Raw genomic sequence first — 13136 nt, forward strand, 5'->3', positions numbered from 1 at the left:
CTACCCGTGCCTGGTTTACGGACCATGGTATTTCTGTTCTAAATTGGCCCGCCAACTCCCCTGACCTTAGCCCCATAGAAAATCTGTGGGGTATTGTGAAAAGGAAGATGCAGAATGCCAGACCCAAAAACGCAGAAGAGTTGAAGGCCACTATCAGAGCAACCTGGGCTCTCATAACACCTGAGCAGTGCCAGAAACTCATCGACTCCATGCCACGCCGCATTAACGCAGTAATTGAGGCAAAAGGAGCTCCAACCAAGTATTGAGTATTGTACATGCTCATATTTTTCATTTTCATACTTTTCAGTTGGCCAACATTTCTAAAAATCCCTTTTTTGTATTAGCCTTAAGTAATATTCTAATTTTGTGACACACGGAATTTTGGATTTTCATTTGTTGCCACTTCAAATCATCAAAATTAAATGAAATAAACATTTGAATGCATCAGTCTGTGTGCAATGAATAAATATAATGTACAAGTTACACCTTTTGAATGCAATTACTGAAATAAATCAAGTTTTTCAAAATATTCTAATTTACTGGCTTTTACCTGTATGGCAGTGCCATGTTGGCATTTTTTATCCATAACTTGAGTTGATTTATTTTGGAAAACCTTGTTCCATTGTTTAATGCATCCAGCGGGGCATCACAACAAAATTAGGCATAATAATGTGTTAATTCCACGACTGTATATATCGGTATCGGTAATTAAGAGTTGGACAATATCGGATATCGGCAAAAAAGCCATTATCGGACATCTCTACTTTTGAGCTTGCCTTTTTATACTTATACATTATTTTAAGAGGCACTTGACCATGTGTGTTATGATACATTTGTGTAGGTGTGTGAGAGGACCGGAGACCTTCTGCTCTGTGACGGCCACTGCTATGGAGCCTTTCACCCACAGTGCATTGGTTTTTCTGTGGCGCCCAAGGGAAAGTTCCTCTGCCAACAATGCACCTCCGGTGGGTGCGCCTTGTTTCTGCCATGAATTGCTTGTCTTTAATCGACTGAATGCGCATCATTTTTTTCCGTCTCCTTTTTTTGCAGGCGTTCTCACTTGCTTTGTGTGTAAGAAGTCTGACAATGGTGTGAAGCGGTGCATGATCCCACTGTGCGGGAAGTTCTACCACACCGACTGCATCATGACCTTCTCTGCCACGCAGCCACATAACAAAACCTTTCGCTGCCCCTTACATGTTTGTCTGTCGTGTCACATCACCAATCCTCTCAATTCCTGCTGTACCAAAGGTAAGAAGTGGCGCCGTTAGTAAACCCCAAAAGTTTGACCATATAAGCTGGATTGAATTGAAGTTTCTCACACAGCTCAATGCTTTTATTGTTTGAATTAGGGCTGGGCGGGTTTGTCTCTGTGCGATATAGAAAATGACTACATACCTGCCAACTACTCCGGTTTTCCCGTAATTAGTACGGTTTTCATCAACCTATTCCGGGTTACGGTTGCAGTGATAAAAAATATGGTTTTTCATTATCCATCCATCCATCCATCCATCTTCTTCCGCTTATCCGAGGTCAGGTCGCGGGGGCAGCAGCCTAAGCAGGGAAGCCCAGACTTTCCTCTCCCCAGCCACTTCGTCCAGCTCTTCCTGTGGGACCCCGAGGCGTTCCCAGGCCAGCCGGGAGACATAGTCTTCCCAACGTGTCCTGGGTCTTCCCCGCGGCCTCCTACCGGTCGGACGTGCCCTAAACACCTCCCTAGGGAGGCGTTCGGGTGGCATCCTGACCAGATGCCCGAACCACCTCATCTGGCTCCTCTCCATGTGGAGGAGCAGCGGCTTTACTTTGAGCTCCTCCCGGATGGCAGAGCTTCTCACCCTATCTCTAAGGGAGAGCCCCGCCACCCGGCGGAGGAAACTCATTTCGGCCGCTTGTACCCGTGATCTTGTCCTTTCGGTCATAACCCAAAGCTCATGACCATAGGTGAGGATGGGAACGTAGATCGACCGGTAAATTGAGAGCTTTGCCTTCCGGCTCAGCTCCTTCTTCACCACAACGGATCGATACAGCGTCCGCATTACTGAAGACGCCGCACCGATCCGCCTGTCGATCTCACGATCCACTCTTCCCTCACTCGTGAACAAGACTCCGAGGTACTTGAACTCCTCCACTTGGGGCAAGATCTCCTCCCCAACCCGGAGATGGCACTCCACCCTTTTCCGGGCGAGAACCTTGGACTTGGAGGTGCTGAGTCTCATCCCAGTCGCTTCACACTCGGCTGCGAACCGATCCAGTGAGAGCTGAAGATCCTGGACAGATGAAGCCATCAGGACCACATCATCTGCAAAAAGCAGAGACCTAATCCTGCAGCCACCAAACCAGATCCCCTCAACGCCATGACTGCGCCTAGAAATTCTGTCCATAAAAGTTATGAACAGAATGGGTGACAAAGGGCAGCCTTGGCGGAGTCCAACCCTCACTGGAAACGTGTCCGACTTACTACCGGCAATGCGGACCAAGCTCTGGCACTGATCATACAGGGAGCGGACCGCCACAATCAGACAGTCCGAAACCCCATACTCTCTGAGCACTCCCCACAGGACTTCCCGAGGGACACGGTCCAATGCCTTCTCCAAGTCCACAAAGCACATGTAGACTGGTTGGGCAAACTCCCATGCACCCTCAAGGACCCTGCCGAGAGTATAGAGCTGGTCCACAGTTCCACGACCAGGACGAAAACCACACTGTTCCTCCTGAATCCGAGGTTCGACTATCCGGCGTAGCCTCCTCTCCAGTACACCTGAATAGACCTTACCGGGAAGGCTGAGGAGTGTGATCCCACGATAGTTAGAACACACCCTCCGGTTCCCCTTCTTAAAGAGAGGAACCACCACCCCGGTCTGCCAATCCAGTGGTACCGCCCCCGATGTCCACGCGATGCTGCAGAGTCTTGTCAACCAAGACAGCCCCACAGCATCCAGAGACTTAAGGTTTTTCATTAATTAATTTTTTTTTTTTTTTTTTAAAGTTTTATTCACGAAATCGCGTAACAACAATGACAATCGACACTGCTTCCCGTAACTTCCTATCGAGCCGTTCCGAATGCCATGCGCGAGGCTATTTATAGCACCGCTGCCAAGCACGAGGCACCAGTTGCCATTGTTTCCAAACGAGCGAACGATCATGGAATCAGCCGGAGAAAAATCGCAAACGAGTCTTAAACCGAAAAGAAAACTGCAGTCATTCCGTGAAGAATATTCAAAAGCCTATCCGGGAATAATTATCCGTTCCAAAAAGGGTGAAAACTACGCGAATTGCACCTTGTGCAGACAAGATTTTTCGATCGGACACGGAGGAATTAGCGATGTAAAAGACCACGTTGGGACAAAAAAACACAAGTCTAATGCCGTTGCTAGCGATACAAGTGGAAAACTTTCAACGTTTTTCGGATTTTAGCCACAAAAAGGTAATGACACCAATGTTATCTATTGGAATTGTTTAGTACTGTTATACTGTTAAAAGTGTTTATACTATTTATGCTTTCAAGTCCAAGTTGAAGAAATCTTGTTAAATGTTGACAGCATAACTACCAAAATACAGAAGTATGTCCTTAATATTTTTGCAGTGCTATTTCTGTTGAAAAGTTCAAATGATTACATTAGAGATGTGATGTGCCACTTTTCAAGTGTCTGATGGCTTCAATTAATTTTCATTAATTTTTCATATTTTGAATTCTTTTGAAAGGCTTACACAAAAACTACATTTGAATTGTAATTCCATGCTATTGACAGGACTATTAATTTTAATGAAGTTAGCTTACCATGTTTACAGTATGATAATTGTGATAGAAATGTGAATTTTAGGCACAGAATATTTTTTACAATTGAACAAGGCAGTAGATTATACAAGCTTGGACAGAAAGTTAATAATGACACCAATTTTTTTTTAAATGGAATTGTTTAGTACTGTTTTACCATTTGTTTACTGTAAAAAGTGTTTATACTGTTTATACTTTCAATTAACAAATTGAAGTCTTGTGAAAGGTTGACAGGATAACTGGCATTAACTGTCAAAATAATTTCAAACTATTGAAGTTAGCTTACAGAATAAACATGTCAATCAACCCATATGATTTTTGCTGTAATATTTTTGTTTTGAAAAGTCACTGTGACTGATAGAAAAGTGATGGTTTTAGCAACATTTTAACCTGCCTGAATGCTAATAATCATTTTGCGTCGGGGGGGGCGAAGCCTGAACCCCCCACCAGGACTTTGTCCTGGACCTACCGGGGCCTGCAACCCCTGGACCCTGGCTACTAGGTTTTTCTGATTTCAAAAGTTGGCAGGTATGTGACTATATTGTGATATTCGAGTAAACGTTCTCACGCAGTTGCTTTTAGCTGCTGGCATTACACTACAGGCTCTCCTCGCTCTTTCCTGTGTCTCCTCACAGACAGACAAGCGCACCTTCTTACACACGTCACATACGTATACGCCCTTGCGCAGCAAAGAGGTAGCAGCATGGGTAACGTTAGCTGTGATGCTAGCGCAGCCGTGCGAGTGGTAATACGAGAGAGAGAAATTGCGAATCTGGTAACAAATGAAGGAATAATTAATTCCCCCAAAAAACAGCAGGGGGTCCATCGTCTGGCGGTGGTTTAGCTTCAAGTGGGAATATGTCGAACAGACAACCGTAATTTGTCAAGTGTGGGGCAAAAGCGTTGCTATAAAAAGTAGCATTACTGCTAATATGTAGCATCATTTGAAAAGTCACCTGCTAGAGAATGAAGAGTGCTTACTCCGCATGTCAACATCTCAGTTCGGTGCCACACACCCACACCATCAAAATGCCGAGGCAAACATTTCCAGATGAACACCGTATGAAAAATTTTTTGATTTTTTTTAGTTGTGATTTCCTTCTCTGCATGAAAGTTTAAAAGTAGCATGTATTAATGCAGTATGAAGAAGAATGTTTTAATGTAGACACATAGAATCATCATACTGCTGTGATTATATGCATCAAGTGTTCATTCAAGGCTAAGGCAAAATATCAAGATATATATCGTGTATCGTGGACATCGGGGGCGGTACCTCTGGATTGGCAGACCGGGGTGGTGGTTCCTCTCTTTAAGAAGGGGAACCGGAGGGTGTGTTCCAACTATCGTGGGATCACACTCCTCAGCCTTCCCGGTAAGGTCTATTCAGGTGTACTGGAGAGGAGGCTACGCCGGATAGTCGAACCTCGGATTCAGGAGGAACAGTGTGGTTTTCGTTCTGGTCGTGGAACTGTGGACCAGCTCTATACTCTCGGCAGGGTCCTTGAGGGTGCATGGGAGTTTGCCCAACCAGTCTACATGTGCTTTGTGGACTTGGAGAAGGCATTCGACCGTGTCCCTCGGGAAGTCCTGTGGGGAGTGCTCAGAGAGTATGGGGTAACGGACTGTCTTATTGTGGCAGTCCGCTCCCTGTATGATCAGTGTCAGAGCTTGGTCCGCATTGCCGGCAGTAAGTCGGACACGTTTCCAGTGAGGGTTGGACTCCGCCAAGGCTGCCCTTTGTCACCCATTCTCTTCATAACCTTTATGGACAGAATTTCTAGGCGCAGTCAGGGCGTTGAGGGTATCTGGTTTGGTGGCTGCAGGATTAGGTCTCTGCTATTTGCAGATGATGTGGTCCTGATGGCTTCCTCCGGCCAAGATCTTCAGCTCTCACTGGATCGGTTCGCAGCCGAGTGTGAAGCGACTGGGATGGGAATCAGCACCTCCAAGTCCATCTCTCCCGGCTGGCCTGGGAACGCCTCGGGATCCCCCGGGAGGAGCTGGACGAAGTGGCTGGGGAGAGGGAAGTCTGGGCTTCCCTGCTTAGGCTGCTGCCCCCGCGACCCGACCTCGGATAAGCGGAAGAAGATGGATGGATGGATGGATGGAAACATCATCGCTATTTGTTTTTATAAACGTCAAACAATATATAGCTTCACCGGTCACAACATTAGGTACACCTGCACACTTTCGGTTTCCTCAAAAATAGCTCTACCAGCATTTTTGTCAATGCATGTCGCACATAGGTGTTACTATGCGCATGCCAAGATGAAAAGAATACTTTATCTTGTGTTTCCTCTAACAAAGTCGTAATGTCGACATTTTTTTTTACATCCGTGCTTAGCGGCAAATCCAATTTCATAGGAGACAAACACGGAAGTTTTTTGTTTTTTTTACAGTTTATTTTATTGACATAGAACGGGCGCGGGAGGCCTTAAAACAAGAAGGAATATACAGAAGCTCCAAAATGTGAGGAGGCTTGCCAACACAGCATGTGCAAGAATGACCACATGTGTAAGTCCACCTCACTGTGATGTTACAACGTAGCCAATTTAAAAAAAAAAAAACACTTCAAAACCAGAGTTTTGGGGGCATCCAAAACTGCGCGCAAGCTCACCTACAAGAGCATGAACCTTTCGTTCATTTTTTTTTTTCATTTATTTATTTATTTCAGGCAATGACATAAAAAAGTACAAAGTTGACAACACATAATAATATAAATTAATATAGTGCAGAAGGTAATGTATAGTATGTAATTAGGGATGTCCGATAATGACTTTTTGCCGATATTCCGATATTGTCCAACTCTTTAATTACCGATACCGATATCAACCGATATATACAGTCGTGGAATTAACACATTATTATGCCTAATTTGGACAACCAGGTATAGTAAAGATAAGGTACTTTAAAAAAAAAATTAATAAAATAAGATAAATACATTTAAAACATTTTCTTGAATAAAAAAGAAAGTAAAACAATATAAGAACAGTTACATTGAAACTAGTAATTAATGAAAATGAGTAAAATGAAGTGTTAAAGGTTAGTACTATTAGTGGAGCAGCAGCACGCACAATCATGTGTGCTTACGGACTGTATCCCTTGCAGACTGTATTGATATATATTGATATATAATGTAGGAACCACAATATTAATAACAGAAAGAAACAACCCTTTTGTGTGAATGAGGGAGGAAGGTTTTTTGGGTTGGTGCACTAATTGTAAGTGTATCTTGTTTTTTATGTTGATTTAATTAAAAAAAAAAAAAAAAAAACAGATGCCGATAATAAAAAAAAAACGATACCGATAATTTCCGATATTACATTTTAACGCATTTATCGACATCTCTATATGTAATGCATGATTGTCCAGTTTTCCTTGAAAGGGAGTGGGAAGAAGATAATTTATTTAATCCCAGTTCTCCATTCAGTGATTATTTACATGAGTTTCACTCTTACTTTGTTCAAGAATGGGTAATAAACGTGACCGTGGAACAAAATTCACACAAAATATATCCAATAAATATGTAAACCACAAATAATTGTTTTAAATTTAGATTAGAATCATCATATATCACCTTTAAATAAATTGTCCAGTTTTCCCTGAAAGGGAGTGGGAAGAAGATAACTTATTTAATCCCACCCCCAGTTCTCCATTCAGTGATACTTTGTTCAAGGATTATAATACAGATGTTGTATCATAGTGGCATTACCACAGGTAATGTATGTAACCTTATGATTTTTTGGTTTGGCATTGTTTAACCTAACCTTGTTTAACATTTTTTTCCCCTCGGCCATCAGGCACATGAACAATAACAAGATCTGATAGCTCAGTTACAGCTCTTTTTATTACCAAATATGTGTTATGTGTGTTTTATGTTGCACGATTGCACCAAGACAAATTCCTAGTTTGTGAACCCGTTCTCAAACAATGGCAATAAAAACGATTCTTATTCTGATTCTGAAGTAGCATTTTATAAGTCAGAAAATGCGGAAATAATCATAGGTCTCCTTTAATGATTATAAAACTGAGAATATCTGTATCACAAATGTTTATATACTAGTAAACACTAGTAGATTCATTTGGGAAAGAAATTGAAATGGCTGAAGTTGCAACATAAAGTATTTTTTTCCCCCCGCGCGCAGGTCGCTTGGCTCGCTGTGTGCGCTGCCCTGTGGCTTATCACGCCAACGACAACTGCATGGCAGCTGGCAGCCTGGTGCTGGCCAACAACAGTTTCCTATGTCCAAACCACTTCACTCCTCGTAAAGGCTGCAAGAATCATGAGCACATCAACGTGAGCTGGTGCTTTGTGTGCTCTGAAGGTAGGTCCACTATGTCGTCGCTTATTTATGGATAAACAAAGAAAATCTCAACGCCTTGCCCAAGAGAATGGTGGCGTTATTCTGTATAGTACAATGTTGTGGCGGTTAAATTTGTGTCAAAACTTTGAGCTGACCTAATGAACTTATTGTTCTGTTGAGCATCTTTAACTTTGACCCCTATATCTCATCAGGCACCATAGGGTATGCATGATGAGATGTCGTGGTTATTTAAACAAATACATTCTTGCTTCATTTTAACGTTACCTTTCCTGTAGTCGCAAATAACATGCCTAAGCCTCAGTCATTATAGTGTACAAAAACAATATTTCTGACCTAACAATGCTTGCATGCTTTTGCTGTGTTTGTGCAGGAGGCAGTTTGCTTTGCTGTGAAGCCTGCCCTGCTGCTTTTCATCAGGAATGTCTGAACATAGAGATGCCTCAAGGCAGCTGGTTCTGCAACGACTGCAAAGCAGGGAAGAGGCCACGGATCAAGGATATACTGTGGGTCAAGTGGGGACGGTACAGGTAAGGCGTTAAGATACAAGCAAGTTCATTGTTTCTCATTTGATGAAAAGTAGCCATTTACAGCACTCTCTGCTTCTGGAGTGGTCATTTTAACAAGCTTCATAATAATACAATGCATTTGTACAATTTTCTACTTCTTTTATAAGTATGTACGGCAGGGGTGCCCACACTTTTTCAGCGGGCGAACTACAAATGACCAAGTCAAACCTCATTTTATATGTGCAATAGACTGCAACAGAGGCTATATTTTTTGCGAAGATTAAGATTGTACGGCGTAAGCAGCCATATCATGATGATTTTCTACCGTGCCATTGTAGAGAGCATCATTAGATACGGGATCACCTCATGGTTTGGCAACCTAACCGTTAAGCTAAAAAGCAAACTGGCCGGCATGCATAAAACGACAATGAAAATCGTAGGGAGGAAAGAATATGAGCCTATACAGAGCATCTATGAGCAGGCAGTTAGGAAAAAAGCTAAGAAAATTATTTCCAACTCACAACACCCACTCTTTCCTGAATATGGAACCCTGCCATCAGGGAGAAGACTCCGGGTCCCACTATGCAAATCTAACCGCCTTAAATTATCATTTGTCCCAGCCTCCATTAAGCTGACCAACAATGTGCAATAGAATTTTAATACATAGGTTAGCACTTTTTTAGCACATAGCACTTTAGCACATAGCACTTTAGAACTACGCACTTTAGCACACAGCACTTTATCCATGAACTCTAGTGCAATGCACATTGGTACTTTATCTTTATCTCCATACTGTAGATTTTATGCCTACATCAAAGTGCCACCTATGTCTATCAAGCTCCATGTTCTGATGTTTAAATGTTAGTTGTATGGTTGTGGTTGTGTCTGTGCTTGTGTTTTTGTTCTGTTGTTTTTGGGTATGTTAAGAAAGCAATGATGCACTGTGCCCAAGACAAATTTCCCCGCGGGGACAATAAAGTTGAACCTTGACCTTGACCTTGACCTTGATATGTATATAAAATTATACAGTACAGGCCAAAAGTTTGGACACACCCTCTTCTCATTCAATGTGTTTTCTTTATTTTCATGACTATTTACATTGTAGATTGTCACTGAAGGCATCAAAATATATACTCTAGTTTCTTCAAATTAGCCACCCTTTGCTCTGATTACTCTTTTGCACACTCTTGGCATTCTCCCAATGAGCTTCAAGCACACCTGTGAAGTAAAAACCATTTCAAGTGACTAGGGATGTCCCGATCCGATATTTGGATCGGATCGGCTGCCGATATTTGCCAAAAATTGCGTATCGGCAAGGCATGGGAAAATGCCGATCCAGATCCAGTTTTAAAAAAATCTCCGGTCCGTGTTTTCCAACGCACCTATTTAAATAATACATTCCACTTTTCTGCTGCTCCGTAATTTCCGTTCCGCATTTTCCAGCCCACCTTCAACACATCCACACGTCTGTGAATTCTCACGCAGTTGCTTTTAGCTGCTGGCATTACACGACAGGCTCTTCTCACTCTTTCCTGTGTCTCCCTCTCACAGACAGCAAGCGCACCTTCTTACACACGTCACATATTGTCACGTCATACGTCACATACGTATACGTCCTCCCCGAGCAGAGAGGTAGCAGCATGGCTAACGTTAGCTGTGATGCTAGCGCAGCCGTGCGAGCAACGCTCCCTCTAAGGTGCTCGCCTGTGCAATTGCGCACTGTTTAAACGTCCTCTGCGCATAGCAAATCTATGCCACGCACAAAATCAAATAACAAAATAAGTGCATAACAATTTTCGACACACGGACACGACAGAGAAAACAGTTTTCGTCATCATTGTTCAAATATTGTGACGTCTGTCGAGACGCTTATCTCCATTCGGTGCCACACGTCCACACCATCAAAGTGCTGAGGCAAAAATTTCCACATCAACACCGTATGAAAAAATTAGTGATTTTTTTAGTTGTGATTTCCTTCTCTGCATGAAAGTTTAAAAGTAGCATATATTAATGCAGTATGAAGAAGAATGTTTTAATGTAGACACATAGAATCATCATACTGCTGTGATTATATGCATCAACTGTTCATTCAAGGCTAAGGCAAAATATCGAGATATATATCGTGTATCGCAATATGGCCTTATAATATCGCAATATTAAAAAAAGGCCATATCGCCCAGCCCTAGTTCAATGATGCCATTTCTGTTTGTCATGTATAATTTTGTCTATTTTGTGTTTATCCTTGAATAAACAGGTCAGTTAATTGTTACCAACCATTGTGTATTATTCAAACTCCCCTAATTCAGCTGGCTAGTTGTTATCAAGAGTACTAAAACCCTTTTCAACATGATTCCGACAACTACCGTATTTTCCGCACTATAAGGCGCACCGGATTATTAGCCGCACCTTCAATGAATGGCATATTTCATAACTTTGTCCACCAATAAGCCGCCCCGGACTATAAGCCGCGCCTACGCTGCGCTAAAGGGAATGTCAAAAAAACAGTCAGATAGGTCAGTCAAACTTTAATAATATATTAAAAACCAGCGTTCTAACAACTCTGTTCACTCCCAAAATGTACGCAAATGTGCAATCACAAACATAGTAAAATTCAAAATAGTGCAGAGCAATAGCAACATAATGTTGCTCGAACGTTAATGTCACAACACACAAAATAAACATAGCGCTCACTTTCTGAAGTTATTCTTCATTCGTAAATCCTTCGTCTTCGGTGTCCGAAGTGAAAAGTTGGGCAAATTTACGATCCACTGGCAGATGTTGGCGTCGTCTGGCGCTGCCTCCTCGTCTTAGTGAAGGTGTGTTCGCCTTCTGTCATCCATTGTTCCCACGCAGTTAGCAGTCTAGCTTCGAATGCCCTGTTGACACCAATATCTAGCGGCTGGAGGTCTTTTGTCAATCCACCCGGAATGACGGCGAGTATTGAATTAAGCGCGTAAGCGTGTCTCTCAATGTGCTGTTATGAGCTAGCAAATATAACAACTACACTACCCAGCATGCAACGATAGTTACGAGCATGCGCGGTAGCCCTGAGAAGCGTTGTATGCTGGCAGTTAGCACGCTGTGAGTAAACGTTGAGAACTCAGTTAACACGCCTCGTCTGCATTATTTATAATTAGACAGACAACACACTTAATAGGAGCCATTTTGGGGTCTTTACATAAACACACAAATGGAAATGAAACGTCACATATCCCAGCATGCACCGCGCCCTTCTTCTACGGGGAAAAAAGATGGCGGCTGTTTACCGTAGTTGCGAGACCTAAACTTTATGAAAATGAATCTGAATATTTATCCATATATAAAGCGCACCGGGTTATAAGGCGCACTGTCAGCTTTTGAGAAAATTTGTGGTTTTTAGGTGCGCCTTATAGTGCGGAAAATACGGTAAGTAGGCTAAATAACTTTAAACTTTAATACATGCTCGGATAGGCCAGTATCGGTCAGTATCGGTATCGTATCGGAAATGCAAAAACAATATCGGTATCGGATCGGAAGTGCAAAAACCTGGATCGGGACATCCCTACAAGTGACTACCTCTTGAAGCTCATTGAGAGAATGCCAAGAGTGTGCAAAGCAGTAATCGAAGCATATATACAGTATGTGTGTGTATATATTTATGTTTATACACATATATAAATACATATACATATATGTATTTATATATACGTATATGTGTGTATTTTATTTATACATTTTATATAATATATGTTTATATATTTTATTTATTTCTAAAAGAGAGGTTTTTGTTAACATGTTAAAGATGTTTAATGACAATACAAGCATGTTTAACACATATAGATTTCTTTCTTTCATGAAGACAAGAATATAAGTTGGTGTATTACCTGTTTCGGATGACTTGCATTGGTTGGAATCACACAATAGTGCTGATAAGGTCCACATTTTCAAATGGAGGAGAAGAAAGTCTTCCTTTCTGTCCAATACCACATGAAACTGGTTGGTTTTTGGCATCTTATTTCTCCAGCTTCTATACTAGTTTTTATACACTTTACAAGAAATACATTGACGGCAAACGCTGTAGCTTGTGTACGCTAGCTTTCTGAGATTCTTATTTTGTTAGCGCAGGCAGGATGAAGCAGCGCTTTTATTGTGAAGACAGGAACTGTGCAGTCGGTCTTTAGGGTTTTGACAGCAGGTGCGGCGCGAGAGTCCGTTGAAATAAAAACTGTTTCTCGCCTTCCTGCCGGTCATTTTTTCTTCACACTAAGCTCGCAGCAGCTGGTGTCATCCAACAAGTCCCTTGAGTCCCGTGAATGTCAATCAAGTGACTTCATAGTGAAGACTGACAATCGCTAATTTTTTGGTCTATTTTTTTAATGCCTGGCTTGCGATCGACTGACACACCCTCTGCGATCGACCAGTAGCTCGAGATCTGACTAATGGGCACCCCTGATGTATGGTAATTCTAGTTTATGTTGTTGCCGCAAGAAGAGGTTTACCAAGTACAAACCCCGTTTCCATATGAGTTTGGAAATTGTGTTAGATGTAAAT

The 13136-nt window shown here is 42.1% G+C and overlaps 1 protein-coding gene across 4 annotated transcripts in view; it reads left to right on the top strand.

Annotated features, from left to right (window-relative positions):
• nsd1a (nuclear receptor binding SET domain protein 1a) overlaps positions 1–13136 on the top strand; it is a 91050-nt gene that overhangs the window by 55687 nt on the left and 22227 nt on the right. For all 4 annotated transcript variants that reach the window (XM_061930587.2, XM_061930589.2, XM_072912501.1 and 1 more), the window contains 4 exons: positions 842–965; positions 1051–1251; positions 7921–8100; positions 8471–8627. In XM_061930587.2, coding sequence (XP_061786571.2) covers positions 842–965; positions 1051–1251; positions 7921–8100; positions 8471–8627 — 662 coding nt within the window. The remainder of the gene's footprint in view (positions 1–841; positions 966–1050; positions 1252–7920; positions 8101–8470; positions 8628–13136) is intronic.

This window comes from Nerophis lumbriciformis, linkage group LG36, assembly GCF_033978685.3.
Source record: "Nerophis lumbriciformis linkage group LG36, RoL_Nlum_v2.1, whole genome shotgun sequence".
NCBI classification, from domain to species: domain Eukaryota; kingdom Metazoa; phylum Chordata; class Actinopteri; order Syngnathiformes; family Syngnathidae; genus Nerophis; species Nerophis lumbriciformis.